Source organism: Martes martes (assembly GCF_963455335.1).
Source record: "Martes martes genome assembly, chromosome: 17".
NCBI classification, from domain to species: domain Eukaryota; kingdom Metazoa; phylum Chordata; class Mammalia; order Carnivora; family Mustelidae; genus Martes; species Martes martes.
Window position 1 is genome coordinate 57202742 of NC_137905.1, and position 27561 is coordinate 57230302.

The 27561-nt window shown below is 58.3% G+C and overlaps 2 protein-coding genes and 1 long non-coding RNA gene across 4 annotated transcripts; 1 reads left to right on the forward strand and 2 right to left on the reverse strand.

Annotated features, from left to right (window-relative positions):
• Positions 1-721: 721 nt before the first annotated feature.
• SBK2 (SH3 domain binding kinase family member 2) lies at positions 722-5860 on the reverse strand (the record flags this gene model as incomplete). 2 transcript variants are annotated; one of them, XM_080829690.1, is made up of 5 exons in its annotated part: positions 5792-5860; positions 3953-4207; positions 2181-2383; positions 1621-1873; positions 722-1029 (listed from the first exon to the last, which is right to left on the reverse strand). In XM_080829690.1, exons 2-5 carry the CDS (start codon positions 4203-4205, stop codon positions 776-778), a joined length of 963 nt encoding a protein of 320 aa, XP_080685816.1. In that variant the 5' UTR covers positions 4206-4207; positions 5792-5860. The 2 variants fall into 2 exon arrangements, with proteins under 2 accessions (XP_080685816.1, XP_080685815.1); XM_080829689.1 differs by lacking the exon at positions 722-1029 and having other exon boundaries at positions 1280-1873.
• Positions 5861-8531: 2671 nt separating this feature from the next.
• SBK3 (SH3 domain binding kinase family member 3) lies at positions 8532-25846 on the reverse strand. The gene is given in 5 exon segments (XM_080829691.1): positions 8532-8878; positions 8880-9554; positions 11015-11217; positions 11720-11870; positions 23754-25846. Coding segments are annotated over 5 exon segments (1269 nt in total). The 5' UTR covers positions 23793-25846; the 3' UTR covers positions 8532-8677.
• Positions 18493-23732, forward strand: LOC308359052. Its single transcript, XR_013968370.1, has 4 exons — positions 18493-18698; positions 20428-20598; positions 21734-21867; positions 22436-23732. It is a non-coding gene; the product is annotated as an uncharacterized lncRNA (long non-coding RNA).
• Positions 25847-27561: the final 1715 nt, after the last annotated feature.

Genomic DNA, 27561 nt, shown 5'->3' on the forward strand with positions numbered 1-27561 from the left:
AGGGCAGCGGCCAAGAAGGGGCCGGGGCGAGGGGGGGGAAGGTGTGAAGGAGAGAGGGGCCCAGCTGGTGAGTGGCAGCCGTGTCTGGGTGACTTTTCTCCTCCGGCTACACACACGCGCGCTCAAGGTCTTGTGGACACACAAACACAGGTCTGATGTCCACACATGCAGGGCCAAGCACACGCAGACTTCCGTGCTGTCCCTTCACACACAGGCTCAAACACTCGGACCCATGAAACACAGTCACGTCACCCGCACAGGCCAGGACACAGTCACACCCCGTCGTGTCCCCCACACACACCACGACTTGTGCACAGCCCTGGGCCCAGGGGCTCATGGACACACACATCTGCAGAAATCCCCGCCGCAGTCCAGCCGCGGTGCCCGTCCGTGGGCGGCACTGAGGCTCACACGCGGGCCCGCGCGGAGACAGGCTCTCCCCGTCCTGACGTGCATCCGCGCCAGCCTCTGGCACGAGGCACGGCCACACCGTGGGACCGTGTTCGGCTTCTGCCGGTCTCTCCCTGACAACATGCTGTCGGGTCTTCCCCGCAGGGACAGACCGGCAGCACCGTGGAGACCTAAGTGCCGGGTGAAGCTAAGTGAGAGAAGAGGGCGACGGCCAGCCCAGGCTGTGGGCGGAAGACCCAGGGCCAGGGGAGTGGGTGAGACCCGGCCCGGGAGGAGAGACGGGGCCGGAAGCCAGGGACACAGAGGCGGTGACACAGAACCAGACAGGTGCGTTTATTGAGCAGACATCTCTGAGGCCCTTCCGTCAGGCCAGGACTGCGCCGGCCCCATGGGGCACCTCACAGGACAGGAGGGACCCCTGCCCCCGCAGGACACACAGAAGAGCCACATGGACGTAAGCGGACAGCTGGAAGGGGATGAGCGTCCCGAGGGCAGGGAGCAGAGGAGGAGGCGGTGGGAACACGGGGCCGGGACCTCGCCTGCCAAGGGCAGGCCTCACCGAGCAGGGCAGCTGAAGCGCCCAGGGTGTGCGGGAGGCGAGGGAAGGAGCCCCAGGACCTCGGGCAGGGGGGACAGCAGGTGCCAAAGCCCTGGGGTACGGCGATGGTGAGACAGACATGCAGCTGTCTCGGGGGCCCCCTAGGCCACAGGAGGGACGGCCACGTGGGAGGTAAGGAAGAAAGGAAGGGGGAAACGCGTAGAAGAGAAGCCAAAAGCCAGCACAAGAAGGCGGAGGCCGCCTCAGGACACGGGCACGCACGCGGTTCCCTTCCGAATCTCCGCAGGCAAGGTGGGCCCGGGCTGCCCCTCACTCTCCGTCCCCCTCGCCATCCCCCGCCTCCGCCTCTTCGTCTTCCCCCTCCTGCTGCCTCCAGGGCCGCCCCAGGTAGTCCCGCACGGAGCTCACGGGGCTCCTCTTCCGGGGCTGAGGGTCCAGCAGTCCCCACAGGAGACTGTCGGCCACGGGTGTCAGCCCGAACCAGGGCTGAGGACGGTCCTCGGGCTGGCCAGACGCCTGCCACATGAGGAAGTCCTCGTAGAAGGGGTCGGCCTCGGCCACGGGTTGGTCCCAGGGGAAGTAGCCGGTGAGCAGGCAGAACAGCAGGACGCCCAGCGCCCAGGCGTCCAGGGCAGGCTGGATGGGCAGGCCCTCGGGCAGGGGCGGAGGGCGGCAGAGCTCGGGGGCCGTGTAAGGGATGGGCGGCCCGGTCAGGCGCAGCAGCGTCCCGCGCGGCCTCGTGTGGCCGAAGTCGGTGAGCTTGACCCGCCGGCAGGCCGGGTCACACACCAGCACGTTCTCGGGCTTGATGTCCCGGTACACCAGGCCCCGGGAGTGGATGTGCCCCAGGGCCGAGGCCAGCTGGGCCGCACAGCGCTGAACCGCAGGCTGCGGGAGGCCCACCTGCGGGGGAGGGGGGGGGCGGGCGTCAGGGCCTCCGGCCCCTGCGGACAGCTGGCCGGGGACTGAGACCATGCGGCTGCTCCTCCGGCCCGCGGGGCCCAGGACAATGAAGGACCTGCAACAGACTTGCCATGGGGAAGCCCAGCGCCACCCCCTGAGGGACCATGAGCCCCGGGGCGGTCTGACGTGACCCCCTCGAGGCCTGGGCTGAGCCCATGGGGGCGGGTGAGTCTCACGAGGGTACAGTGTTGGTTCTGGGGCGATCTGTGAACTCCAGAGGGGCCCAGCGAGGGGCCCACCTACCCACCTTGGGCTGGATGAAGGTGATGAGGTCCCCATACAGGACGGGCTCCGTCAGGAAGCTGTAGGAGTCGGCCGACTCGATGCCAATGCCGTAGGCCGTGACTATGGCTGGGTGCGTGCCCAGCGAGAGGCCCACGCAGAACTCATACAGGAAGCCGCGGAGGGAAGTGGATGCCTTCGGGAGCTGTTTCAACGCCAGGGTCGTGCCTGGGGCAGCGGGGACAGGAGTGCAGGGACTGAAGGAGCCGAGGGTCAACCTGGCCGCCCCCCTGTCCCCCCGGCCTAGACTCTCTCCCCAACGCCACTGCCACCTCCTCCCCGCCGTGCAACCCTACACGCCGCGTGGCCACAAAAACGCCGTCCGTGGTAATTAATAACAACAGTAACGCAGCATTTGGTGATTTTCTGCTCTGCTGTGTTCGAACAGATGGGAGGCCCCTGGGAAACTGGACTCGGAACTTCAAATGACTTTGTTTGGCTCCTCGTTCCAGCAAACCCGAGCCCCAAAGCCGCAGGGAATGCGGAAGGGATGCTCTGCCCTGGGGACGCCATCCCGGGGAGGAACCTTCATGTGAACAGTTACCAAGAGTGTAGGTCCCCTGAGGGCAGGAACTCTGGGTTCTTCACCTGCAGAGTCACCCGCTGCCCTCACCAGGAGCCCAGGAGTGGTGGACAGAGGTCACCCCTTGCCTCACATGCTGACCACTGTCCTTCTGTCCCCTGGCTGGAGGCAGCAGCGCTCTGGACCTCCGCCACGGTGGCATGTGCCACTGTCAATTCTGATGGCATCCGGCCCTTGGGGCTGTGAGTGCTGGGCCCCAGACCCCTCCGGCTCAGGGGCCCGCATCCAGGAAGCACAACAAAGCATGGTCCCCCGGGCCCCCCATTAGGCCTTGTGCCCCCACAGTCGGGGAGGACCCGTATCTGGACCTCTTGCTCTTTGCATCGGGCTCTGATGTGGGCTGAACCATGCACCCCCGACCCCGAATCCAGAGGTGGAAGAAGTCCTCGCAGCCATTCACAGAACAGAGCCCTGTCTGGAGACAGTCTGGAAAGAGGTAAAACGCGGTCCCTGGGGTGGGCCCCAATCCACTGTGACCGGTGTCCTTAAAGAACGAGGAACCGGACGCAGACGCGCAGGTGTGGACACACAGGGACACACCTGCTTGGGGACTTCCACCTCCAGGAGCGCGAGAGGGTGGACTCCTGCTGTTTGAGGCCAGCCAGCACCCCCGCCCCAGCCCCAGCATGCAGAGCTCGGCGCCAGCTGGCCGGGCGCACTTGCACACCCTCCCCCTGGGCAGGCTGGAGCTCCGCCGTGGAGGCAGGCCTCGCGGACTCAGCTCTGGGTTCCAAGCACGGAGCACTGAGGGCCGAGCCCCCGGGCAGCCTTGCTAGGCGTGCCCTGCGTCGATGCTCACTCTGAGTTCCATCCACACCGTGCCCGGCTCAGGGGACCAACAGAGGATGTGTGCACGCCTGGCCAGAAAGTTCCAGATGAAGCCAGCCCCCGGGGGGATGACCACAGGGGAGGGCTCTGTCTGCTTCCCTTTCTCTCGGGTACTACAGCCGTCGACATATGCTCAGTCACCCACATTCTCGAAGGAGGAGCTGAGCTCAGAGAGGGCAGGGGAGAGTCCCAAGAACACACAGCTTTGGGGGGGGGGCAGAGGCAACACTCGATTCCTGCTGACACTCCCCGGCCTCGGCTGGCACCTGTCGTGACCCGTTCAACCACCCTCTGACCCTCCTGCATCTGTGTCCAGGCTCTGGTACCTTTCTGACGATGGGCGACCAGCAGGACCCGGCCAAAGCGGCCCTGGCCCAGGGAACGCACTTGCTGGTAAAGCTCGTCCACCTCGGCCCGGACCAGGGTCTGCGCACTTAGCGCCATCATGTCCTCTAGCTCCAGGGCCGCCTCCTGGCCCTGCCGGAGCTCCTCTGCCGTGAGGCCCCCTAGGTGCTCCTCAGCTACGTTTTCGGCAGCCCCTGCCTCCACCTGTTCCTCATCTGACTGTTTGCCGGGCATTTCTGCGGGGCAGAGCAGAGACAGTGACCCAGGGCCCAGGTCCTGCTAGACATGGGTCTGAGGGAGGAGGATGGGGGGTCTGGACTCCTGGGTCTGAGGGAGGAGGTGTTGGGGGCCTGGACTCCTGGGTCTGGGGGAGGAGGGGCTAAGGACTCAATGACACTTTTCATTGTGACTCAGTCTCCCTCTTCATTGGAGCATCTGAGGAGTGGGGACACCAGTTGCTGGTTAGGGTAAGGTCAAGCCTCAGGTCGCAGATGACTCTCGCCCCTGCCCCCACATCCTGGCGCCACCCAATGGCCCAAGGGTGAAAGATGAACCAGATAACTTGAGACACCCCCCACCTTGTTTCCAAAGCAAACAGACTTGGGCCCTGGGGGTGGACGAGTAGCCTCTTTCTCCTAAGAGCAAACAGGTGCTCTCTGTCTCCAGAGGCTGGAGAGGGCGGCTGCGCACACCAGGGCCTTGGGGGCGGCTGCGACCTGGGTGGGAGCAAGCACTTGGGAGCACCAAGTCCTTGAGACGCCTGGGGTCCAACTCATACACCCTCAGCCCCTCCTCCTCCCTCAGACCCAGGAGTCCAGGCCCCCCAGCCCCTCCTCCCTCAAACCCAGGAGTCCGGGCCCCCAGCCCCTCCTCCCTCAGACCCAGGAGTCCGGGCCCCCAACCCCTCCTCCCTCTGACCCAGGAGTCCAGGTCCCCAGCCCCTCCTCCCTCAGACTCAGGAATCCAGACCCCCAGTCCCTCCTCCCTCAGACCCAGGAGTCCAGGCCCCCCAGCCCCTCCTCCCTCAGACCCAGGAGTCCGGGCCCCCAACCCCTCCTCCCTCTGACCCAGGAGTCCAGGTCCCCAGCCCCTCCTCCCTCAGACTCAGGAATCCAGACCCCCAGTCCCTCCTCCCTCAGACCTGGAGTCCAGGTCCCCAGCCCCTCCTCCCTCAGACTCAGGAATCCAGACCCCCAGTCCCTCCTCCCTCAGACCTGGAGTCCAGGCCCCCAGCCCCTCCTCCCTCAGACTCAGGAGTCCAGGCACCCTGCCCCTCCTCCATCAGACTCAGGAGTCCAGGCACCCTGCCCCTCCTCCATCAGACTCAGGAGTCCAGGCACCCTGCCCCTCCTCCATCAGACTCAGGAGTCCAGACCCCAACCCCTCCTCCCTCAGACCCAGGAGTCCAGACCCCCAGTCCCTCCTCCCTCAGACTCAGGAGTCCAGACCCCAACCCCTCCTCCCTCAGACCCAGGAGTCCAGACCCCAGGCCCCTCGTCCTTCAGACCCAGGAGTCCAGGCCCCCAGCCCCTCCTCCCTCAGACTCAGGAGTCCAGGCACCCTGCCCCTCCTCCATCAGACGTGGAGTCTGGACCGCCAGCCCACCCCTCTCCTGGAACGTTATACAACTCACACATCTTATGACTCCCAGACTCTGTTTCCCTAACACTTAACCACCCTAGAGCCTCAAAGCTCAGCCCCTGGCCCTCTGAGGCACCCGGGACTTGGGTCAGCTGTGTGCTTCACTCTCAGGTGCTGCCCACCTCAGGCTGTTTAACCCTTGCCTCCTCCTGACCTGCGCTCCGGCCTCCAAACCTCACCTTCTCCAAGCTTGCCTGACCCTTCGCTGCCCGCTGTGGTCAGTGCCCAGCTCTAGATCCCATGCCAGCGGAGGCCTGCCCAGGAGCAGACCCCGCCCCCACCTAGGGGGTCGTAAGCCCCGCCCCTAGACCCGCCTCTTCTACCCCACTAGGGCCAGAGCGACATCGTGTGTTGACTCCTAGAACTGGCTACCGCCAGAAATCTGTCCCCGACCCAGGCCCAGAGCCTCTTCCACACTCACGCCAGGGAGTCCAGGCCCCCAGTCCCCTCCTCCCTCAGACCAGGAGTCCAGACCCCAGGCCCCTCCTCCCTCAGACTCAGGAGTCCAGACCCCAGGCCCCTCCTCCCTCAGACTCAGGAGTCCAGACCCCAGGCCCCTCCTCCCTCAGACCCAGGAGTCCAGACCCCAGGCCCCTCCTCCCTCAGACTCAGGAGTCCAGACCCCAGGCCCCTCCTCCCTCAGACCCAGGAGTCCAGACCCCAGGCCCCTCCTCCCTCAGACCAGGAGTCCAGACCCCAGGCCCCTCTTCCCTCAGACCAGGAGTCCAGGTCCCCAGTCCCCTCCTCCCTCAGACCAGGAGTCCAGGTCCCCAGGCCCCTCCTCCCTCAGACCAGGAGTCCAGACCCCAGGCCCCTCCTCCCTCAGACCCAGGAGTCCAGACCCCAGGCCCCTCCTCCCTCAGACTCAGGAATCCAGACCCCAGGCCCCTCCTCCCTCAGACCCAGGAGTCCAGACCCCAGGCCCCTCCTCCCTCAGACCCAGGAGTCCAGACCCCAGGCCCCTCCTCCCTCAGACCCAGGAGTCCAGACCCCAGGCCCCTCCTCCCTCAGACCAGGAGTCCAGACCCCAGGCCCCTCTTCCCTCAGACCAGGAGTCCAGGTCCCCAGTCCCCTCCTCCCTCAGACCAGGAGTCCAGGTCCCCAGGCCCCTCCTCCCTCAGACCAGGAGTCCAGACCCCAGGCCCCTCCTTCCTCAGACCCAGGAGTCCAGACCCCAGGCCCCTCCTCCCTCAGACTCAGGAGTCCAGACCCCAGGCCCCTCTTCCCTCAGACCCAGGAGTCCAGACCCCAGGCCCCTCCTCCCTCAGACTCAGGAGTCCAGACCCCAGGCCCCTCTTCCCTCAGACTCAGGAGTCCAGACCCCAGGCCCCTCCTCCCTCAGACTCAGGAGTCCAGACCCCAGGCCCCTCCTCCCTCAGACTCAGGAGTCCAGACCCCAGGCCCCTCCTCCCTCAGACTCAGGAGTCCAGACCCCAGGCCCCTCCTCCCTCAGACTCAGGAGTCCAGACCCCGGCCCCTCTTCCCTCAGACCAGGAGTCCAGACCCAGCCCTCCTCCCTCAGACCAGGAGTCCAAACCCCTGCGGAGCATGAACTCATTTCTCTAGTTTGGCTCTGCCATGACCCCACCCAGCTGCCCCATCCATACCCCAGTGACAGGTCAGACACAAGTGTTTCGTGAGGGGTGTTCAGGGGATCGGACACTGGGGTCCTGTTTAGGGAAAGGATGAGACAACCGGATTCCAGAACGATGCAGTGAGAGATGATGTCAGACTTGGGGCAGAGGGAAAGCAGGTGGTGGAGCAACTGGGAGGGGCGGGTGGGGGGAGGTCCTCATTCTGCATCTACAGACTTCAGAGTTGGTGGCGGGGGCAAGGCAGGCGCTCCTGGGCCTGATGGAGGAGCTGGGGGCCCGGGATTCACATCCTTTCCTTGGTTTGCAGCAAGATAACCGCTGTGAAACTCCCTTCATTTTTTTAAACAAACCTTTTATTTCAGAATAGTTTTCAATTTCCAGAACAGCTGGAAGGATTGTGCGGAGAACCGCCAGGCCGTCCCCAGCTCCCCGCCAGGCTGGTATCTCACGCAGGCAAGGGCACATTTGTCCAAACAAAGAAGTCATCAGTCAGGCTAGACCCTGCGTAGACTCTGGATCAGGTCTCAGCAGCGCTTCCGCCAACCGCCTTCTGTCCCGGGTCCGATCCAGGACACCACACGGCACTTGGTGAACCCACTCTTTTGAGTCTAGAAAGCACACAGGGCAGATTCCCTGCGAGGGGGGAGCCTGAGCTGGGCCCTGGGAAGGGCCTGGGATGCCCCGCAGGTGGGAAGCCCCAGGCGTCAGTGCTGCAGGCGGGAGGGGCGAACGGGCCGCGGGCCGGCCCAGGTGAAGGTGAGCTTGTCCCACCTGGGCCCGGGGCTCTCAGTGCAGACTCCGAGGCCCACGAAGCTGGGACAGGCCCACGCCTCGCTGCTCCGTGCTGGTAGGGAGCTGGCACAGTGGGGAGCAGAATCCCTCCTCTGGCGGGAGCAGAACTGAAAAGATGTCGAAAGGAGGAAAACCACGTCCACCCCGGACAGCCCAACAGGTGAGGCAGAAAACCACGGGAGACAGAGGTCGCCTGGGTATAGGTTCCAATGAGGCTGGAGAGGGCTTGGAGGTGCTGAGCTGCGAGAAAGGCGTTCTTGGGGCGGTGGGGGGGATGCACTATGTGCAGAGGGCCCGTGGCAGGAAAGTGCGTGTGTGTGTGCGAGGATTTAGGTCCAGACAGGATGAGGGACTGCCCCAGTGTCACCCGGAGTCCAGGGAAAGGGAAGAGGTGGCGGGCAAGGTTTGATGGCGCGGGGTCTTGAGAACTCAGACATAGCGCCACGGACGGCGAGAGTCAGCCAGGTGGCAGTGGTGATGAGTGGCCCGGTCAGAGCTCCGTGAGAGGCTCTCGGCAGGTCCCCGCAATGCGGAAACGTGTCTACGGGGAGCAGAGCCTTCCTTCAAGAAGGCACAGTCAGGACAGAAGGAAGAGGAGGGGTCCTTGAGAGAGGAGGGGGCTGGGGGCCTGGACTCCAGTCTGAGGGAGGAGGGGCTGACTCTTGGACTCCCAGGTCCTCAGTTGAGAGGGGAATTGTGCTTCCCAGTCCAGCCCTCAGCAGGGAGAGATGCGCTGTGTTCCATCTCCGTCCTCCGGGGAGCAGCTGTCATCCAGGTGGCCGGGGGGGAGGGCGGGTGGTGGTGGTGGTGGTGCTGGGGGAGGGGCCATTGGCCCAGGCTCTGACCACCTGTCTCAGTCACCTGGTCAGGGAGCTCCCCCATCTGTCCCCATCCTCCTGCCATCTTTGTCCTCCTCCTCCTCCTCATCTGTCCACTCCTCCAGGCTTGCTCCCTCCTCTTCCTCCTCCTCCCCATCTCCACTAGACATGCCCCCCAAGCCCCCAGGTCCCTCTCTGTTCCTCTCTAGCCCCCAGTCGTCCCCCAAGAAGTCCAGGACAGCCAGTGGGGGGCTCCTAGTGTCAGGATCCAGGTCTAGGAGCCCCTGGAGCAATGCCAGAGCTGGGGGTGCAAACTGGTCCCAAGGGGGGGGTGGCCGAGGGGGTTGGGGCCTGGTGGTCATCCAGCCAGCAAAGGTCTCAAACTCGGGGTCCGGGGCCAGTGCCACGTCCCAGGGGAAGCAGGCGGTGGCAGTGCAGAAGAGAAGCACCCCCAGGCCCCAGGAATCCAAAGCTGGTCGCAGGGGCAGGGTCTCAGGTGGCAGCAGGAGGCAGAGCTCGGGTGGGGCAGAGGGTAGTGGCCCCGGTGGGGCAGGGGTTGGACTGCCCTCGGGCCGGGTCAGACCCAAGTCACCTAGGGCCACACGGCTGCAGACAGGGTCAAAGACCAGCACGTTGTCTGGTTTGACATCCGCATGGACGAGCCCCCGACCATGGAGGAAGTCCAGGGCTCCAGCCAGCTGGGCCATCACCCGCTTCACCAGCGGCTCTGGGAGGCCCTGGGGTCAAGGAGAGATGAAGGTCAGGGTGTCTTGGCTCCTTCTTTATTTGGTTTCTTGGAGTTCAAGAATTCAGAACCTCAGACCAGTGGCTACCTCTAGTGTCCCCCAACACCATCTCCAGGTTATCCTCAGCCACACCTTGTTACAACCTCTGTATTCCAACCCCCAGTATGTCGTCACAGGAACCCCGGACTGAACCAGAAGCTATTTTAGCTTCCACCAAGCTTTCTTCTAACCCTAACTCAAACCCCCTCCTTACATATCCTGTTTCCTCTAGCCTGATCACCCAGATCTCCAATGGGAACCGAAATCTCATACTTAATCCTTATCTTCATTCCTACTAATTTCGATTCTGCTACTAGTACAATTCCTACTAATTTAATTCTCTAACTCAGACACCATTCCGAAGTCAGCTGACTTCATTGGATTGATAAATCAATCCATCCGTCAAACCACCCATCCATTCAAGTTCACACAGCAGTGTTTCTGCTTAACCTCCATTCTACCAGCCAGTCAGCAACCCACTAAAGTATTGAATTATTTGTTATCCAAAATCCACCCGTTTGTTCTTCCTTGCTTCCTTCCATTTACCTGCCACCCAGCAACCCATCCGTCGTTCCATCCATCCACCGTCCCGCCACTCTCCCATCTTTCCTTCCACCTACCCATCCCCCCACCCACCCAGCCATCCATCGTTCCATCCATCCACCATCCCCCCGTCTTTCCATCCCTCTCTCCCTCCACCCACGCACGTGCGCATCCACCCATCCAGCCATCGTTCCATGCGTCTACCATCCATCAACCCCTCAATCCAGCCATCCTTCCATCCATCCACTCGTCTTTCCAACCATCCACTCATCCATCCATTTCTCTACCCATTCATCTCTCTCCCTCCCTTCTTTCTTTCCTTCTGCTTATCTCTAACCCTGTCTGAAATCCAAAATTTATTCCTAAAATTGGCTCTATCCTAATCTTCACACTCATGTATCCTCAGAATCTCTTGAATCCAGTCCTGACCTGGTCTCCTCACCAGAAAGAACCCCATTACTCATCTCCGATCTCCAACTCATCCTGTGTACATCTCCTCAACCGTCCCTGTCTCACTCTGCAACCCTATCCGTGCTTTCTACACCCATTACCAATCTATAATCAACCCACACAACTCCACGCATGCCCGCACTCCCAATCCCAGTGCTAACTAAAATCTCACCCCTAATCTCATTCCCAACCCAACCCCAAGTCCCTGCCCATGCAAACTCGTGTTGGGACGGTTGGGTGGATGAGGTTAGGGTTAGGCATGGGATTGCACCGAGAGTTAGAAATAAGGAGGGTGTCTGGGGCTTAGGGAAGGGCTAGGTTGAGCACTGATGTGGGTGTCAGGATTGGAGACAGAAACGGGTTAGGGACAGTTGTACACGGGATGAGCCGTTCTGGCCTTTGGTCCCCACCCGCCTCACCCGTTCCTTCAGCATCCCGCTGAGGTCCCCATATGGCGCGTACTCCTGGGCGAAGGCGAAGTGTCGGGGGCTTTGCAGGGGTCCTGCCAGGGTCTGCAGTAAGCCTGGGTGTGAAGAGACACAGCGGCCCACACAGAACTCTCTCAGGAAGGTGGTCCTCAGGACCGAATCCTGACGAAGGACCTTCAGGGCCACAGCAGGTCCTGCCCGGTAGAGGGGAGCAGAAGGGAACTCAGGGAGCTCTGATCTTGCTGTGGGGCCTTAGGCGATCTGCTTAACCTCTCTGAACCGCAGATGTTTCATGTGTAAAACAAGAATGGAAGGGAATAGTGTCTGATGTCTCTCAGTCTGTCCTTGTGTGAAGCAGGGGTTAAGGGTGACCATCCCTGAGGACTCCCTACTCGGCTGTGTGGCCTCCCGCAACTGCTTTACCCTCTCTGAGCCCCAGTTTTCTCTTGAGTCAAGTAGGGAACATGGTGACTTGAGCTCCAGTCCAAACCGCGCTCCTGCCTTGCTGCGTGACCTCAGGCAAGTCAGCCTTCCTTGGGTTAGCTCTGTTTATTGGAAGATCAAAGAGCTCTTAACTTTCTGAGTGCCCCCATGCAGGGTTCCTGTCATCTCCTGGGGATGCCCCTCGTCTCAGTGGCTTCTGAGAACCCTATTCTAGGGACCTGCTGGAGTCTGCCCTTTGGTGGCCAAACTCACCTCCTTGGCGAGGCCGGGCAAGGAGTACGCGGCCGTAGGTGCCAGAGCCGAGCTCTCGGATGAAGCGGTACAGGACACGTAGATTCCTCACCGGGGTCACCCTGGTGGCTGTCAGCTCCACGAGCCGTTGGAGGGCTGTCGCTGTGTCCTCCTGTCGGAGAGGAGCAGAGGTGGGGAGGGGGTGAGTCTGGGGTCCCCTGAGAGTGGTGGAGGAAGCTGGAGGCCCAGCCCGGGGCTGGGGTGGGTGGCCAGGGTAATGGGGTCATTGTCCCCAGGGAGGAGGATGAGTCACAGTGACTCAGTGGCCTTGGGCCACCTGTTTTTGTGTCCTGGCAGGGTCGGGGTGATTGTCTCAGAGACCCTGCCCATCGTGGGAACCACCAGAAGCCCCCAGCCCCGGCTGGGGCTTCACCCTCAGCTTCCGCACCCCCCACTGCTGCCGTCTCTCTCTCCATCCTCTTCCTGTGCCTCCCCGTCTTTGTTTCTGAGTCCAGTGCCCTGGCGGCCTGGGTCCAGCTTTGTGTCCCCGGGTTGGTGTTGCTCTGGGTCTCTCTGGGTCTCTGTTTCCCTGTCTCTTCCATCCCTCTGTGTTTGTCCGTGTCTCTCTTCGTGTCGATCTCTGACTCTGTCTTTCTGCATCTCTCTCTCTCTTTCCCTGTCTCCCGTCTCTCACCTCTGGGTCCCCATCCTCACGGTTCTCGGGCTCCCTGAGCTCCATTTCAGAGACCCCTGGCGTCAGCTGGACCTTGCACGAGCCAGCACCCCTTGTGTGGGTCGCCTGCGTCCCACTGTGCCCCACAGAGCTGAGGTCTAGAGCCCGTCGGAAAGGGTCGGCCTCAGTCTCTCTCCGCCTGTCCGAGTCAGAGGATTTCTCTGCCGTCCTCTGCCGGACTCCTGCCTCCGGACAGCCCGGTCTCTGTCCGTCTATACTATCCTGCTGATCTCTCTGCTCCGTCTCACACCTCCTTCCCCTCTCCAGCCTCTCGGTATCTTTGCTTCTGTGTGACTGTCGATCCTTCACTCTCTCTCCACCAGCCGTCCTGCCACTGTCTTGCCCCTATCTCAGCTCTTGATTCCCTGGGTGGGTCTCCCTATCCTGTGTCTCGTCTCCCACACTCTCCCCACTGTTGTCACCACTGTTTGTCGTTCGGGATATCCCACACTTTCACTCTTTCTCTGTTCTCCCACTCGGCTGCGCTCTGGGCCTGCTCTCCCCAGTGTCTCTCTGTCTCCCTCCTCCTGTCTTTGTTCCTGACTCTCTCTCAGAGCCTTTGTCCCTCCCTTTCTCTGGGCCCGAGACAGGGGTGTGTGTGACAGCTCAGAGACATCCTGTCCCCCCCACACCCCTCCCTCACCCCCTCTGACCCGCTGCCCCCCTCCCTCCCCCTTCCAAACTTAGACCAGCTTGGACTCTGGGCTCTGGTCCCAGGACAGAGGGGACAAAATGTATTGTGAACCCCCAAGGGCCAGACCTGATGGCAGTGAGAAAAGGGGAGACAGGGCCCCTTCACATACCTTACTTGGGATGGGAGACACAGAGTGCCATGCTTTCTGCCTTTCTCCGTGGGATGGGAGTCTGGGCTCCAGGAATAAAGGCGACTGTTCCCAAAGCCCTGTTCTTTAATACCAAGTCCCCACCTCCAGCTGCCTCCTCCCTCAGACCCAGGAGTCCAGACCCCCAGCCCCTCCTCCCTCAGACCCAGGAGTCCAGGCCTCCAGCCCCTCCTCCCTCAGACCCAGGAGTCTGGGCCCCCAGACCCCTCCTCCCTCAGACCCAGGAGTCCAGGCCCCCAGCTCCTCCTCCCTCAGACCCAGGAGTCCAGCCTCCTCCAGCCTCCTCCCTCAGACCCAGGAGTCCAGGCCCCCAGCCCTTTCTCCCTCAGACTCAGGAGTCCAGGCCCCCAGCCCCTCCTCCCTTAGACCCAAGATACGAGACCGTCAGCCTCTCCTCCCTCAGACCAGGAATCCAGACCCCATCTCCTCCTCCCTCAGACCCAGGAGTCCAGCCCCCCAGTCCCTCCTCTCTCAGACCCAGGAGCTCTAATAACCAGGTGATGCACTGGGGAAAGGACTTCTTTATGTTCTCAGCACCTGCCCTGAGCCTGGTTCTGGGTGGGGCTGGGGTGGGACTTTACCCTGGATCCTCCCAGCCATCCAGCAAGGGTGAGGATTTATCCCCAGTTTACAGAGCAGGAGACTGAGGTTGGGAGCTGGGACCGCACAAGGTCAGAGTGGGAGGAGGCATCTGGCGGGCCCTGAGCCAGGTCCGGGTGACTCACAGCCCTGAGTTTTGCCCGACTTGGTTTCACTACTACTACAATCCTGCTATTAATAAAGACACAGCAACGACGCTACCCAGACTCTGGAAGGATCCCCGGGGGAAGCTGGCGAGCACGTTGCCCCTGGGAACCCAGGCCGAGGGTGGGGCGGGTAGCAGAGAGAGAACTTCCTTTGCTCTTTGATTTTGGGGGGGTTTGCTGGTGAAAACCTCTGCAAACGTGTAGAGAAGTCCGAAGAGGCCCACAGTGACCACCCTCCAGCGTCCTGACCAGACTTCTCATGTTGGCATTTTCCAGTACTCGCTGTATCTGTTTCCTGGGGGGGGTGGGGGGGGATGAAGTATTGCAAAGTCAATTGCAGCCTACCGAAATCTTCTTGGGTGAAATGGTGTCCCGGCCGGTGCCTGCTTCCAAACACTCCAGCAAGAGAACATCCACCAACGGCCGGGGGGTGGGGTTGGGGGGGGGGAGGCGGCGACGGGAGCCGTGCTCGCCTGGCAAAGTGTGGACACCGGGTTCCTTTTACTCTTTATTTTTGGTTATGCTGGACATTTTTCCTCATGAAAAGCTGACTGTTGTCAGATATACCACAGGCAGCCCGAGAGCGCATTGCCACACCGCAGTCTTCCGCTCTGTGACGGAAGGGATCTTTCCCAGCTCAGTTGCAAAGCTTTTATCGATTGCATTTTGTGGCATCGAACAGTCATTCCAGAAATCCGGCTGACACCCAGTCCTATCCTGTGCGCCCCAGTTTGCCCAAATAAATCCTCTGTTGATGCCGCGGTTGGGTCAGTGATGGGTGAAGACACCCAGCTTCTGGGAGCTTTCCGTTGCTGTGCCGTTTGTACTATTTGAATTTTTTTTTTTTTTAATTTGAGACTTTGTGGAATCCTCCCTATAAGCCGTGGACCGGTAGAGCGACGGTTTCCGATTCACTGATGGGGAAACTGAGGCAGTGGTCCGCAGTCACTGAGAGGAAGAGACAGGCCTCCATGAGGGTCTGTGGCCTCCGGGCCACCCGCTGTCCCCCGGCTGGGCAGCTGGAGGAAGGCAGACCCCCCGGTGTCCGACCGGAGCCGGATTCTTCCACTGGGGACTTGGGGCCGGATGTGTGCACCCAGGGGGCCCGCGGGGACCGCAGAGCAGCTGTTCAGCTCGAGCCAGGAGGTCAGGCTGTGGAGCCACCTGGGTCTGCTGGGAGGAGGGCGAGGGGGGACGCGCAGGCCTCGCTGCCCCGCCCCGGGCCCCCTGGGAGGCTCACTGATGATCCAGGGAGCTTTGCACCTCCCCATTTAGCAGCACCGCCCCACAGGGTCACCCTGAGTGACCTGGAGAAGGCGGGTGCGGGCCTCCGACGGTCCAGTCCGGGCCCCCAAGGTGCACACACCCTCATTAAAGTTGGCCTCTAGGCCTGCCCGTCCCCTCCGCCCGGCCCCGAGGGCTCTTCCAGGGAGTGTCCTAGTTCAGTCCCTCCTGGCCCAGCGAGTGCTCTCTGCCCCCGTGCCTCAGTGTCCTCCTTGTGAGATGGGAGCAATTGCAGGCTCTACCCAGAGCGTTCTCTGAGTGGGAGACATTTCACATTACAGTACGTGTTACGTTTATAATATGTTACATATTGTATATAATAGAATAATAGATGTAACCTGCATTACCTTGTATAATGATTATATTACGTATAGTATATACCATCGTATGCATAGCAGGGTATATATCTTATATATTTTTAAATTGTTATTTTTTAAAGATTTTTAATTTTATTTATTTATGAGAGAGAGCAAGAGAGCACAAGCAGGGGGAGCAGCAGGGATAGGGAGAAGCAGGCTCCCCACCGAGCAGAGAGCCCGATGCGGGACTTGATCCCAGGACCCTGGGACCATGACCTGAGCCGAAGGCAGACGCTTAACCCACTGAGCCACCCAGGTGTCTCAGTTATATACGTATTTTAAAGATTAGATTTTTAAGTAATCTCTACACCCAGTGTGGGGCTCGAGCTCATGACCCAAAATCAGGAGCCACACACTACACCAACTGAGCCAGATGGGCACCCTGTTATTTATATATTTCATATTTTTTTCCAAATAAGTTTACCGAATAAAAAATATATGGAAAGATCACATAAAAAATTGAGTTACACTTCAAAGACTGTGGACTTGACAACTTAACCCACTTGCCCTCCCACCCCAGTGCCAGGCCCCAAAAAAAGATCAATTGAAGAAAAAAAAAGTGATAAGATTAAATTGATTTGTTTTGTCTGGAAAGAATAAGATGACAAACTGATAAATCAAAATCTTGACTTTTAATCGTTGTTGTGGTACAGTTGACAGTCTGGTGATGAAGGCTGGGCTGTCTTCACTCCTGGTTCTGAGAACATAATTCTGTTTTCTCTCTGGTGCCCCGTGGTACCCCTTGGCTCATATGTTCGTTGAATAAATATTACTAAATAAAATAATAGATGAGGGGCGCCTGGGTGGCTCAGTCACTAAGCGTCTGCCTTCGGCTCAGCTCATGATCTCAAGGTCCTGGGATCGAGCCCCACATTGGGCTCCCCCCTCAGCAGGGAGCCTGCTTCTTCACAACCACAGAAAACCTTGCTGTGGAATATTTTAGCCAATGCACCCAAAGTCTCCCAAATAACCTAATGAGCACCTGTATGTCCACCACTGTCCAGCTGAAGAAAGAGAACGTTTTTACTGTAATTGGAACCTGTGTTGTCCTTACCCCAGTCCAAATCTTCCCCCTCCCTCCCTGAAGTAACCCCTATCACTAAAGAGGTTTTTGTTATTCATGAGAAAAACGCATGTGCTACCTACGGATAAACACAGAGCTGCAATGGGGGGGTTCACCATGCCTGTGGTTAAATGTTATATAAATAGTATCACATCTGTGACCTTCCGCAGCTGGCTGTTGTCCTCACCAGCTCAACCCCGAGTTTGCAAACTTCATCTGTGTGGTTACATGGAGCTCGGGCTCTCTGCTTGGCAGGGGTGCTGCGGATTCCGGCCTGTGAAGCTGCCCTCTTCCGGGGATCCGGTTCGGATGACGGACCCTTTATGTCTCGCCCATCCTGTGCTCTTACAAGCCGGGACGCAAAGGATAGTCTCCCTCCCCTGCGCTCCCCCGTGCTAAGGGGCTCGCTTTGGTACTGTCGCGCGCTCTCTGAGGGGGTTCCATCCGGCATCGACCTATTATCGTCCTTCTTTTAAGTTCGTAGGCCCCTCGGAGAATCTGAAGAAAGCCACAGGGACTGGCACCGTGTGATACAGAAGCCACCAGCCACGTGTGGCTCTTAAGCCCTTGAAACGTGGCTGGTCCAAATTGAGAACTCCTGGGAGTGCAAAACAGACCGTGGTTTTCAAAGACTTAGCTCCAGGGAGAATGAAAGCTCTCTCCCTGACAACTTTTCTATTAATTCCATGACACCGGGGCAATGTTTTGCGTGTATGGTCCCCTGCATTCTTTGTGGATTTCGTATTTGCAAACTCGTCTACCCACTAACTTTCCTGCGGTCCTCAGATCCGAGTGGACAGGCGCAGGGCAGCGAGAACTTGAGCCCGCTGGGCTGCGTGCGGGGACCCTCGGCCTCCTCGCTCCCCCGGTCACCCTGCACACACCGGTCACCCTCCCTCTGGTATTCTGGCAGATGCCACATTTTTTGCAGTATTGTGCCTTTTTGTTGTTGACTTCATGGTTGTAAGAGGCCCCCAAGCACAGAGGTCCCAGAAGGCTGCGATGTGTCTTACAGAGAAAGATCTGTGTCCCGTGAGCTTCCTTCTGGCCCGAGTTAACGGTGCCGTTGGCCTTGAGCTCAGCATGAGCGAGTCAACAGTGTCTATCAAGCGAGGTGTCCTCAAACAGAACACATGCGACACAAGGTTACGTATTGACCCATTAATGAGGATAGTGTGGCAAAGGCTTATAGGAACCCAACCTCGTGCTTCCCCAGGGGCAGCGTTTCCATTTTCGCTGATTCCGCGGTCGCTACGACTTCAGAGACCACAACCACCATGAAGAAGGAGACTCAACTGTACCAAGAGACAGGAATAAGGAGCTCCCCTGGGCTGAACCCAAGAAAGCACCAACATGATTTTCACCTTTTTCTTTTTTACTTTTGGAAAAATGGAAACATGATTTGGCAGACAGCGTCCAGGGTGCCGGACCCCTCTGGATCTCTCTAGAAGTCTAGAGACCACAGGTTAAGAACCACTGCCTCACCCACATCCACTGGGCTGTTGGCCACGGTCCCTCACATAAGTGGCCCATAATCCCACCTTCCTCTTGGCCTCCGGTGTCTCCCTGCAGAGTGTCCCACCCACCACCCCGAGAGCATCTAACGCTCAGAGCCAACATGTGTCCCTCTCCTCAAGAGCCTCCCATGGCTCCCTGTTACCCTTGGGAGAGAGTCCAAGCTCCCCAGCCTGGCCCCTGAGCCCTTCTGGACGGGGCACTTGCCTCATCTTATCTGCCGCCCCGCCCTATCTCACCCGACACCCCAGTCACACGGAAGGACTCACAGTTCCCTGGAGCACACTGGATTCTCTCTCCCTCTCCTCAGGAAACGTGTGTGGGATGAGACTGACGGATGGCCGGAGTGCGTTTGTAACGGCTCCGTAAATCCCGCGTGATTAACGATAATTATAGCTAGCATTTACTGAACTCTGTATTACCAGCCCCTGTGCTAATCCTCACAGCAGCCGGGAAAGGTAGGTCCTATTATTAGCTCCGTTTTATAGTTGAGGGAAGGGAGAAGCGCAGAGATTAAATCCCTTGCTCTGTGTCCCGCTAGGGGTCAAGGCACAGCTGGACTCCGCATTTCACATGCCCCCTCCCCCGGCCTCTGTGGTGTGGGCGGACGTGTGCAGGCCAGGAGCTGGGGACAGACGTGTGTCAGGGTTGCTGACGTCTCTTGTTTGCATTCCAATTCAGCACACGGTTCCTGGGGCCTGGACCAGAGCAAAGATAAGCAGAGGCCTGTCCTGTCTGGGATTCAAGTTAAGAGAGATTGGGGGCACCCGGGGGGCTCAGTGGGTTAAAGCCTCTGCCTTCGGCTCAGGTCATGATCCCGGGGTCCTGGGATCGAGCCCCGCATCGGGCTCTCTGCTCAGCAGGGAACCTGCTTCTCCCTCTCTCTCTGCCTGCTGCTCCCTCTGCTTGTGAGCTCTCTCTCTCTCTTTCTCTCTCTCAAACAAATAAATGAAATCCTTAAAAAAAAAAAAAAAAGGTTAAGACAGATTGGTTGAATAATCCTGGAGTTTCGGAGCAGAATCGCCTGTTCTGGGGGCAGAGAGCAGGTGACGAGAGCTCCAGTCCCTGCCCTGCAAGGCCGACCTGCAGACCCTGGGATGGGACGGATCCTTGCCCAAGGCCTGGAGGGCGTGGGACGTTGTGGGGCGAAGCACCAGCGGGCTCTTTCTGGGGCGACAGAAGTGGTCTGAGGTTGATCATGGTGACAGTCCCACGGCTCTGTGCCCACGCCAAAGGTCGTCGACTGGTGCATTTTCGTAGATGAATGGTGTGCTAGGAGAAGCCCATCTCAATAAAGCTACAAAAAGAAAGTCCTGCCATCGAGTGAGGGCGCAGAGAGCGGGTCCACCCGTGGACAACTGAGCAACTTCCAGAACAATCCCGGAGTAACCTTTGGCATCACTCTCATGGTTTGGGGGAGGGGGTGGTTCTTTCTTTCTTTCTTAATACACTTGAGTTTTTAGAGCAGTTTTAGGTTCACAGCAAAACTGAGAGGCAGACACAGAGATTTCCCGTAGACCCCTACCTCCGCTCGTGCACATCTCCCCTCCCCCGGCATCCGCGTCCCCCACCAGAGGGTACGTTTGTCCCAGTCGACGACCCACATTGATGCCATCGTCACGGAGAGTCTACAGCTTCCATTATGGGTCGCTCCTGGCGTTGCCCGTCGCGCGGGCTTGGACGGACACATAAGGGCGCGTGTCTGCATTGTGGTATCACACAAAGCAGACTCACTGTCCTGAAAGTCCTCCGGGCTCCCCCACCCGTCCGCCCTCCCCTGACCCCCGCAACCACCCCCGGTTACCATCTCCATAGCTTTACCTTCTCCAGAGTGTCCTAAAGTTGGAGACTTTTCCGACGGCTGCTTTCTCTTAGCGATGTGCGCGGAAGGCTCCTCCTTGCCTTTTCATGACCTGGTGGACAGCTCTTCTCTCTTTAGCACCAAACGGCACCCGTCGTCTGCATGGACCCTCCCGGTCCATCCGCCTCCTGGAGCGCTTCTCAGTCGCTTTTCCAGTATCAACACCAAATGCTGCCGACATCCGTGTGCGCGCGAGGTTTTTGCTTATTTGCATGAACACTAAGGGGCTCGATGGCTGGATGTCTCTCAGAGGACAAAACGATTTTTAAGAGCCATCACTTGTCATTTTTTTTCTTGATTTTTTTTGTTTGTTTGCAAACAATCAGAAATTGGAGAGAACACCTGCTAACATCAGAGACGCCGGTTCTGATGCAGCAAAGATTTCAGGTGGGAGCTCGAACTTGCGTTTCAGTAAACACCATTTCATCGCATGGTGGGCGCTCTGCGTCCCCGTTTCGGACTTGATCCACGAACACAAACTCCAAGGGCGACAGAAGGTCAGCACCCCAGTCTCTCAGGTTCTGTCTTCAGAATCGCCGTGCCACCTACGTGTCCCTTGAAACTACCGTTTGAAACGCAGCGGGGACGTGGAGGTCCACAGAGGCTGAAGGCGCGGGGTTGCATCCGAGTGAGCTCGGATAGTCCGGTCCTCGGGACGTTGGTGGGTGGCGGGGTCTGCCGGCGGGGAGGCGAGGCGTGAACGGGTTCTCTGCGCTGCCTTCCGAGCGCCCAACGGTGCTTCGGAAAGGATGGGGGAGCGGAGTGATAACACGTGCTAATTACATACGCGAATCTACACACACTGTTACATGTATGAGTCCGTATGTATTCTGTATGTATGTACACATATGTACATGTTTAATATTCATATATATGTATATATATAACATATTTAAAACTCCGCGGTAGTATCTGCAGCAAACGTTCAGAACTTGGACCAATAAAGCTGTTTCGCAGGGAGGGGTTTCTTTTTTTAATGTATTTTTTATTTAAATTCAGTTAATTAATGTATAGTGCATTACTGGTTTCCGAGGTAGGGGTCAGTGACTCATCAGCCGCGTAGAACACCCCGTGCTCATTCCGTCACGTGCCCTCCTTCGTGCCCGTCCCCGGTTACCCCATCCCCCCGCCCCCTCCCCTCCAGCAACTCTGTTTCCCAGAGTTAAGAGCCTCTCATGGTTCATCTCCGTCTCCGATTTCGTCTTGTTTTATTTTCCAGGGAGGGGCGTGTATCACCGACACTGGCTCCGATCGCTGGGGCATGACATCAGTGAAAAGTGGACCAAGCAGTTTCGTTTGGTTTTCTTGTTTTTGTCTCCTCTGCTGCCGTCCAGTCCGCCCCTTGTTGCCCGCCTCCAGGGCGAGCTGGTCCCACCGTCGCCCCTGCTGAGGGCGGTTGCCCCGGACAGAAGTTAGGAAGTGGTTGGGCACGTGGGAAAGAGGGCCCTGGGGCTTTGCTGGCGAGCGTGAAGGCTGGCACAGCCTCCTGGGTGTGAAAGCAGGAACCTCCCCCCGCCCTCGCCGTCTGAAGGTTCCTTTCCTGGGTGTATTTGGCCCTGAGAGATTGTCCACAGAATCAATCCGAACGTGCTGACTGCCTTCCCTTTGTCCATCTGTCTCCCCTCTGTCCAGGTGACCCCGTCCGATGGCATCGGCTGGGCTGCGTCTGGCTGCTGTTCGGGTTCAGCCGACGGGAGGCATCAGCAGGTGATCAGAAGTTGGGGGGCAGTGACAGTGACCCTGGGCGACTCATCTCACCCTTCTAAGTAAGCCTCAGTTTCCCCCTCTGTCCAGTAGGGGTGGGGCACATTGTAACTTCATTTATTTGTTGGACAGTTATTTGCTGTGAATCTACTGTGTGTCGGGCACTGCGCTGGGTGCCGGGGACACAGCGACGAGACATCCAGGCACCTTTCTGTTCTAGTGAGGGGTGGTCGGCAGCCAGTGTGTAAACCAAACAAATTAGCAAATGAGAAGAAAACAGTGAGGACAGTGGCTTTATCCTCACCCAAAAGATACAGAAAGAGACCCTCAGAAGTAATTCACCAGGTGATTTAGCAAAAACAAAGTCTGTTTAAGCGCCCACGTTGTGCCAAGGAATACTCGAAGCTCTAGGAACCCAGGGACACCCCGCCAAGATTTGCACCCCAGCAGACTGCTCGTGTGGATAGGGATGGCACTATGGGTTACATCGTGCCCCACACCAAAAAGGATCTGCCGAGTGCCCGGTTCCTCTGGATGTGACCTTATTCGGAAATAGTGTCACTGCAGATGGGATTAGTTAAGAGGAGGTCCTGCTGGAGGAAGGTGACGTCCCACGCGATTCTCCCACAGGAAGGGGTGGAAAGACAGCCCGCTGAGGCCACCGGCGTGTGAAGATGAAGGTGGAGAAGGAAATGATGCCTGTACAAGCCGACGATGGAGGGCAAACCCCCAGAAGCTAGGCAGAGGCCAGGAAGGCTTCCCCTGGGGGCTTCGGGGGCGCATGGCCCGAGATCTTGCACTTCTAACCTCCAGGACTGCGAGACGACACGTCTCTGTTGTTTGAAGGCCCCTGGCTCGTGATCCTTTGTTACGGAAGCCCCAGCCACTCATCCAGGTGGACGAGCATATTGGAAACAGTCACAGAAACCAACTGACTTTTGGCAGCGAGCACCGTGAAGGAAACAGGACAGATTACAGATCGCCTGTTTTTCTGTGCTATGTAACAGACAAGATGTAAGCAGCTTAGAAGAGCAGCCCCTGATGAGCTCACGGTTGCTGTGAGTCAGAAGCCTGGGCACGAATGACGGAATGACAGGCCTCTCTGCTTCAGGGAACACTCGGGGATTCCCATTTCCTTGCTGCTTGTTGGGCAGAGCCCACTCTGTTTTCAGAGGCTGCCTGCGTCCACTGGGGAGGGGTCCCCTCCTCCTTCAAAGCTGGGAACAGAGAATCTCCCTCTTGTTGAATCCCCCTCAAGCTCCAGAAAGCACCATGTCCCGTTTAGGGAGTCACCTGATTAGACCAGGCCCACCAAAGATCACTTCCCTAGCTTAAATCAACCGATTTGGAATCTTTTAGAAAAAAATTGTATTGAAGTATAATTGATGTGAAATATTATATTTGTCTCAGGTGCACAGCATAGCATATACATTTCATAATGCTTATCACGAGAAATGTCGTCACCACCTGCCGCCACACAACACTATTACGAAGTTATTGAATATAATTCCCCATGCTGTACTTTTTCCTCTCTGTGACTTTCTCTTCTAAAGATTTATTTATTTGAGAGACAGGAGGGAGTGCCTGTGCACGTGAGCAGGGGGAGGAGCAAGAGGGGGAGGGAGAGAGAACCTGAAGCTGACTCTGTGCTGAGCGCCTGATCCCACGACCCTGAGGTCATGACCTGAGCTGAAAACAGGAGTCAGCCACTTAACGGACTGAGCCACCCAGACTCCCCTCGTCTCTGGGACTTTTTTCTCATAACTAGGAGTTTGTACCTCTTAATCTCTTTTATCTATTTCTCCCATCCATGTACCCCCCACTCCTTTCCGGTAACCACCAGTTTGTTCTCCGTATTTGTGAGTCTGTTTCTGTTTTGTTTGTTTTGTCTTTTATATTCCCCAAATGAGTGAAATCGTATGGTCTTTACCTTCTCTGTCTGACTTACTTCACTTGGCGTGACGTCCTCTCTCTCCATCCGAGTCATCTGACTTGGAGTCCTAGTGCCGTGTGCATTTGGAATCCTAGTGCCGTGTGCAAAGTCCTTTCCCAGGGGCTCCTAGATCGGCTGGGGGACACGGGCACCAGCGGAGCAGGAATCTTGGGATCCGGCTGAGAATTCAGCCTACAACAGGGGACTGAGAGAGGCGGGGGGTAGGGAGGGAGGGCCTCGCAGAGGAGGCTTGAAGGGGCAGACAGGAGAGTCACTCCAGCAGAGGAACTGCCATCCCAGGCTGTGAGAGGAGGAAGCCTGACGGGTGCTGGGGACCCGCAGCTGACGGTGTGGCCCGTGGGCCCCCGAGCGTGGGCGCGACGGCGAAGAGCAGCTCCAGGCATTAACCTGATATTAGAAGCCTGGAGGCGGCCAGTCTGCAAAGACTCTCTTTCTCTCTCTGGCTCCCTCTCCCAGTGACCTTGGGTGGGTCCCTTCCCTCTCCCGGGCTCCACACCTGGTGCCAGCAATGCCCCCTCCGTCCTGGAGAGGAAAGAGCTGATGCTGGGAGGAGGGGGGGTGCAGAACGTGGGCAAAGCCCCCGCGGTGGGAGAGGAGGGTGGCCGGGGCTCAAGCAGCTGGATGAGAGGCGGCAAATATTTACGCAGCCCGGGTCTGTGCCAGGCACAGTGCTGGGCGTGGCGAGATAAGGGGCCCAGGAGGCGCCGGGGCTTGGCCTCTGAGGCTGGATTCCAGGCCGCCCCCCAGGAGGCCAGGAGCAGGCAGAGGAAACCTCCCACCGTGGGCCTGGTGCCCGGAGGGAGGCATGGCTCCAGGCCACCGGCGCTGGACGTCTGGGGGCGGGTGGCTGTCCCCTGGGAGCCTCAGAGCCCCCCGGAAAGGGAGGGGGTCCAGCTCTGGATTCCCACTCTCAGCTCCCCGGCCCATCCGGATCAAGTCTCAGGTTACCCCTTCCCGGAAGCCCTCCAGGACCACCCGACTGAAGCCACAGCGCCCACCAGCAGCCCCAGCTTCCCCATGAGCAGTGTCCTCTGGCCGGCACACAGCTTGTGGACTTCCGTGAAAGAAATAATGTCCTAGGGGACTGTCCCCCAAAGGACAAAGGAAACATCTCGAGTCCAAATCGATACAAATAAACGATCGCATGAGTGACTAAACAAGGGGAAGCGGAGGGGACCCGGAATCTTCAAACTTGGGTCTGGATGCTTCCCCCTCCCCTCCGCGTGGGCCCCTCAGGGACGTGGGCACCGGTTGGAAAGGGGGAGGGGTCGCCGTGGACTGGGTGATGGAGGGCGGCACCCCAGCCCCGCCCCACCGATGATTCTCCAAACCGAAGCCGGGGGGATCTGTTAAAGCTGGAGATGGGTGTCCAGTACTCAGGAGTGTGTATTTCTAAAACCGTCTCAACTGACACGATGTGGGGTGTATGCCTTGCACTGTAGTGAAATTTTACCAGGGACAAGAAGCCTAGATAAATATTTGGTATCTTGTTACAAAATATGCGTGCTGAAGTGTTTGGGGGTGGTGTGACCTAATATTTGCAAATTGCGTTGAAATGAATTTTTTTCAAAGATAGATACACGGGAACCATCTGCAATTTCCACCCGATCTTTCTGTGAAAGTAAAGCTGCTCAAAAAAGGAAAGTTTATTAAATTTTTGAAAGATGAGGGGTGGATAGGCCGATGGGCGGGTAAATTTCAGGATAGACGGTAGCCAGGTCCATCCGGAACAAACAGAGCAAAACGCTCGCTGTAGACTCTGGGGGCTGAGGACATGCGTTTAGTCTCCAATTCTTTCCTTTCGCCGTGTGTTGTGAGATTCCCGAGCCTGGCTGGCTCAGTCAGTAGAGCGGGGCACTCTTGATCTCGGGTCCTGAGTTTGAGCCCCATGTACAGTTTATTTAAAAAAAATTTTTTCAGGGTGCCTGGGTGGCTCAGTGGGTTAAGCCTCTGCCTTCAGCTCAGGTCATGATCTCAGGGACCTGGGATTGAGCCACATCAGTCTCTCTACTCAGCAGGGAGCCTGCTTCCCCCTCTCTCTCTCTCTGCCTGCCTCTCTGCCTACTTGTGATCTCTCTCTCTCTCTCTGTGTCAAATAAATAAATAAAATTTAAAAAAAATTTTTTTCAGGGTGTGGGCAGGGATTTGTGTTCATGTCTTTGGCCAGCGGGAGATATGCGCCTGCGGCACTGCCCAGCACGTCGTGAGGCTCAATAAATAGTTGTGGAATCAGTGTCCTCAGTCTGTTTGTCTCTGTGTCTCCAGCCAAAATGAAACCTTGTCTCTTTGTCCTCTGATGCTCTCCCGTCTAGCGTAGCGCCTTGCACAAAGCCAAGGGCTCAACAGTTTGGGGACGAATGAATGAATGAGTAACACGGGAAGAAAGCATCTCTGTTTAGGGTTAAGAGCACAGGGCTGGAGTCACAGTGCCTGGACACACAGCCACGTGTGCTCCTTACCAGCCGGGAGACCTTGGGCATGTCAGCTCCCGGCGTGTTCTTCCTCCTCCCGAAACCGGAGCCCCCACGGGGAATCCACAGCCTCACCTGTTCCTGATGGGGCTGGAGATGGTGCAGCCACTTTGGGAAAGAGTCTGGCAGTTTCTTAAAAAGCGTATCATGAGCTTCTCACACAGCCTCCCCGAGCATCGGCCCAAGAGGGTCAGGCCCGTGTCCCCGTGCGTGTTCACGGCAGCAGCGCCGACAGCAGCCGGAGAGTGGACCCAGCCCCGACGTGCACCCACAGGTGAGCGGGTCAACGCAGCGCAGTCTCTCCGTACAACGGAATGTTACTCGGGCCATAAAAAGGGACAAAGCGCTCATAAAACTCACAACGTGGATGAGCCTTGAAGACAGCACGTGGAGCGAAAGAAGCCCGCCGCGGGGGCGACGTACTGTATGATGCATCTTGAGGAACTGTCCGGAAGAGGCAAATCTGTCGAGACAGAAAGTACGTCGGTGGTCGCCGCGAGAGCTGGGGGCGCGGGTGGGAGGCGGCGATTGACGGGCACAGGAGATCTTGGGAGTGGACACGTCCTCACATTTCCTTTGGGGAGGTAGTTGCACAGTCCCGTAAAGTCGCTGAAAAGCACTAAGTGCCCTTGAAATGAGTGGGTTCCATGCTATGCAGACGATATCTGACGCTGTTTGCGACGAACGAACGGAGCCGGTGACAGTGTCTCTGTATTGACCTTGTCGTGAAGAGTGGGGGAGCGAACCCACGCGATCCCTGTGCAAGGCGCGGCAGGCTCAGGACTCCGGAAATGTGTGTGACTATGAGCACGTGGTTGAGGTCACGTAGACGAAATGCTCGGCGCAGGGCCAGCCAAGCCACGGGGTTTGATTCGTGGACGCCAGCTTTTTGCTTCACAATAATAGCAACCGTTGGGGTGTTTTATCACGTCTTGGGTCTGTCCCTCGTGTCTAGGGCTCAGTCTTCTTGTCTGCAAGACGGGAGAACTGGGCTCCGTCGTAGGGACCTTTTCTCACTCGAAGTCCTGTGTTTTGTTCTAGGAACGTTTCTCTCTGGTTGCAGGAGATCCTCGAGGCAGAGAAAGCCGGCGGGGAGGGGGCAGGTGGGGGGAAAGCCGAGGAGGGTGGGCCGTGGTGACTCGGGGCTTGGCGATGGGGATGCAGGTAAGGAAGGGGCTCACCCTAAGCCTTAGATGGGCCTGGCTAAGGGTGTGCGGGCTATGCTGTTGGTCCAGCCTGAGTTCAAATCCCACGTCGCCAGTTCCCAGCTATGAGAGTTTGGTCAAGGGACTCCCTCTCCAAGTGCTGTCTTGCCCTTAGGAAGTGGTGAG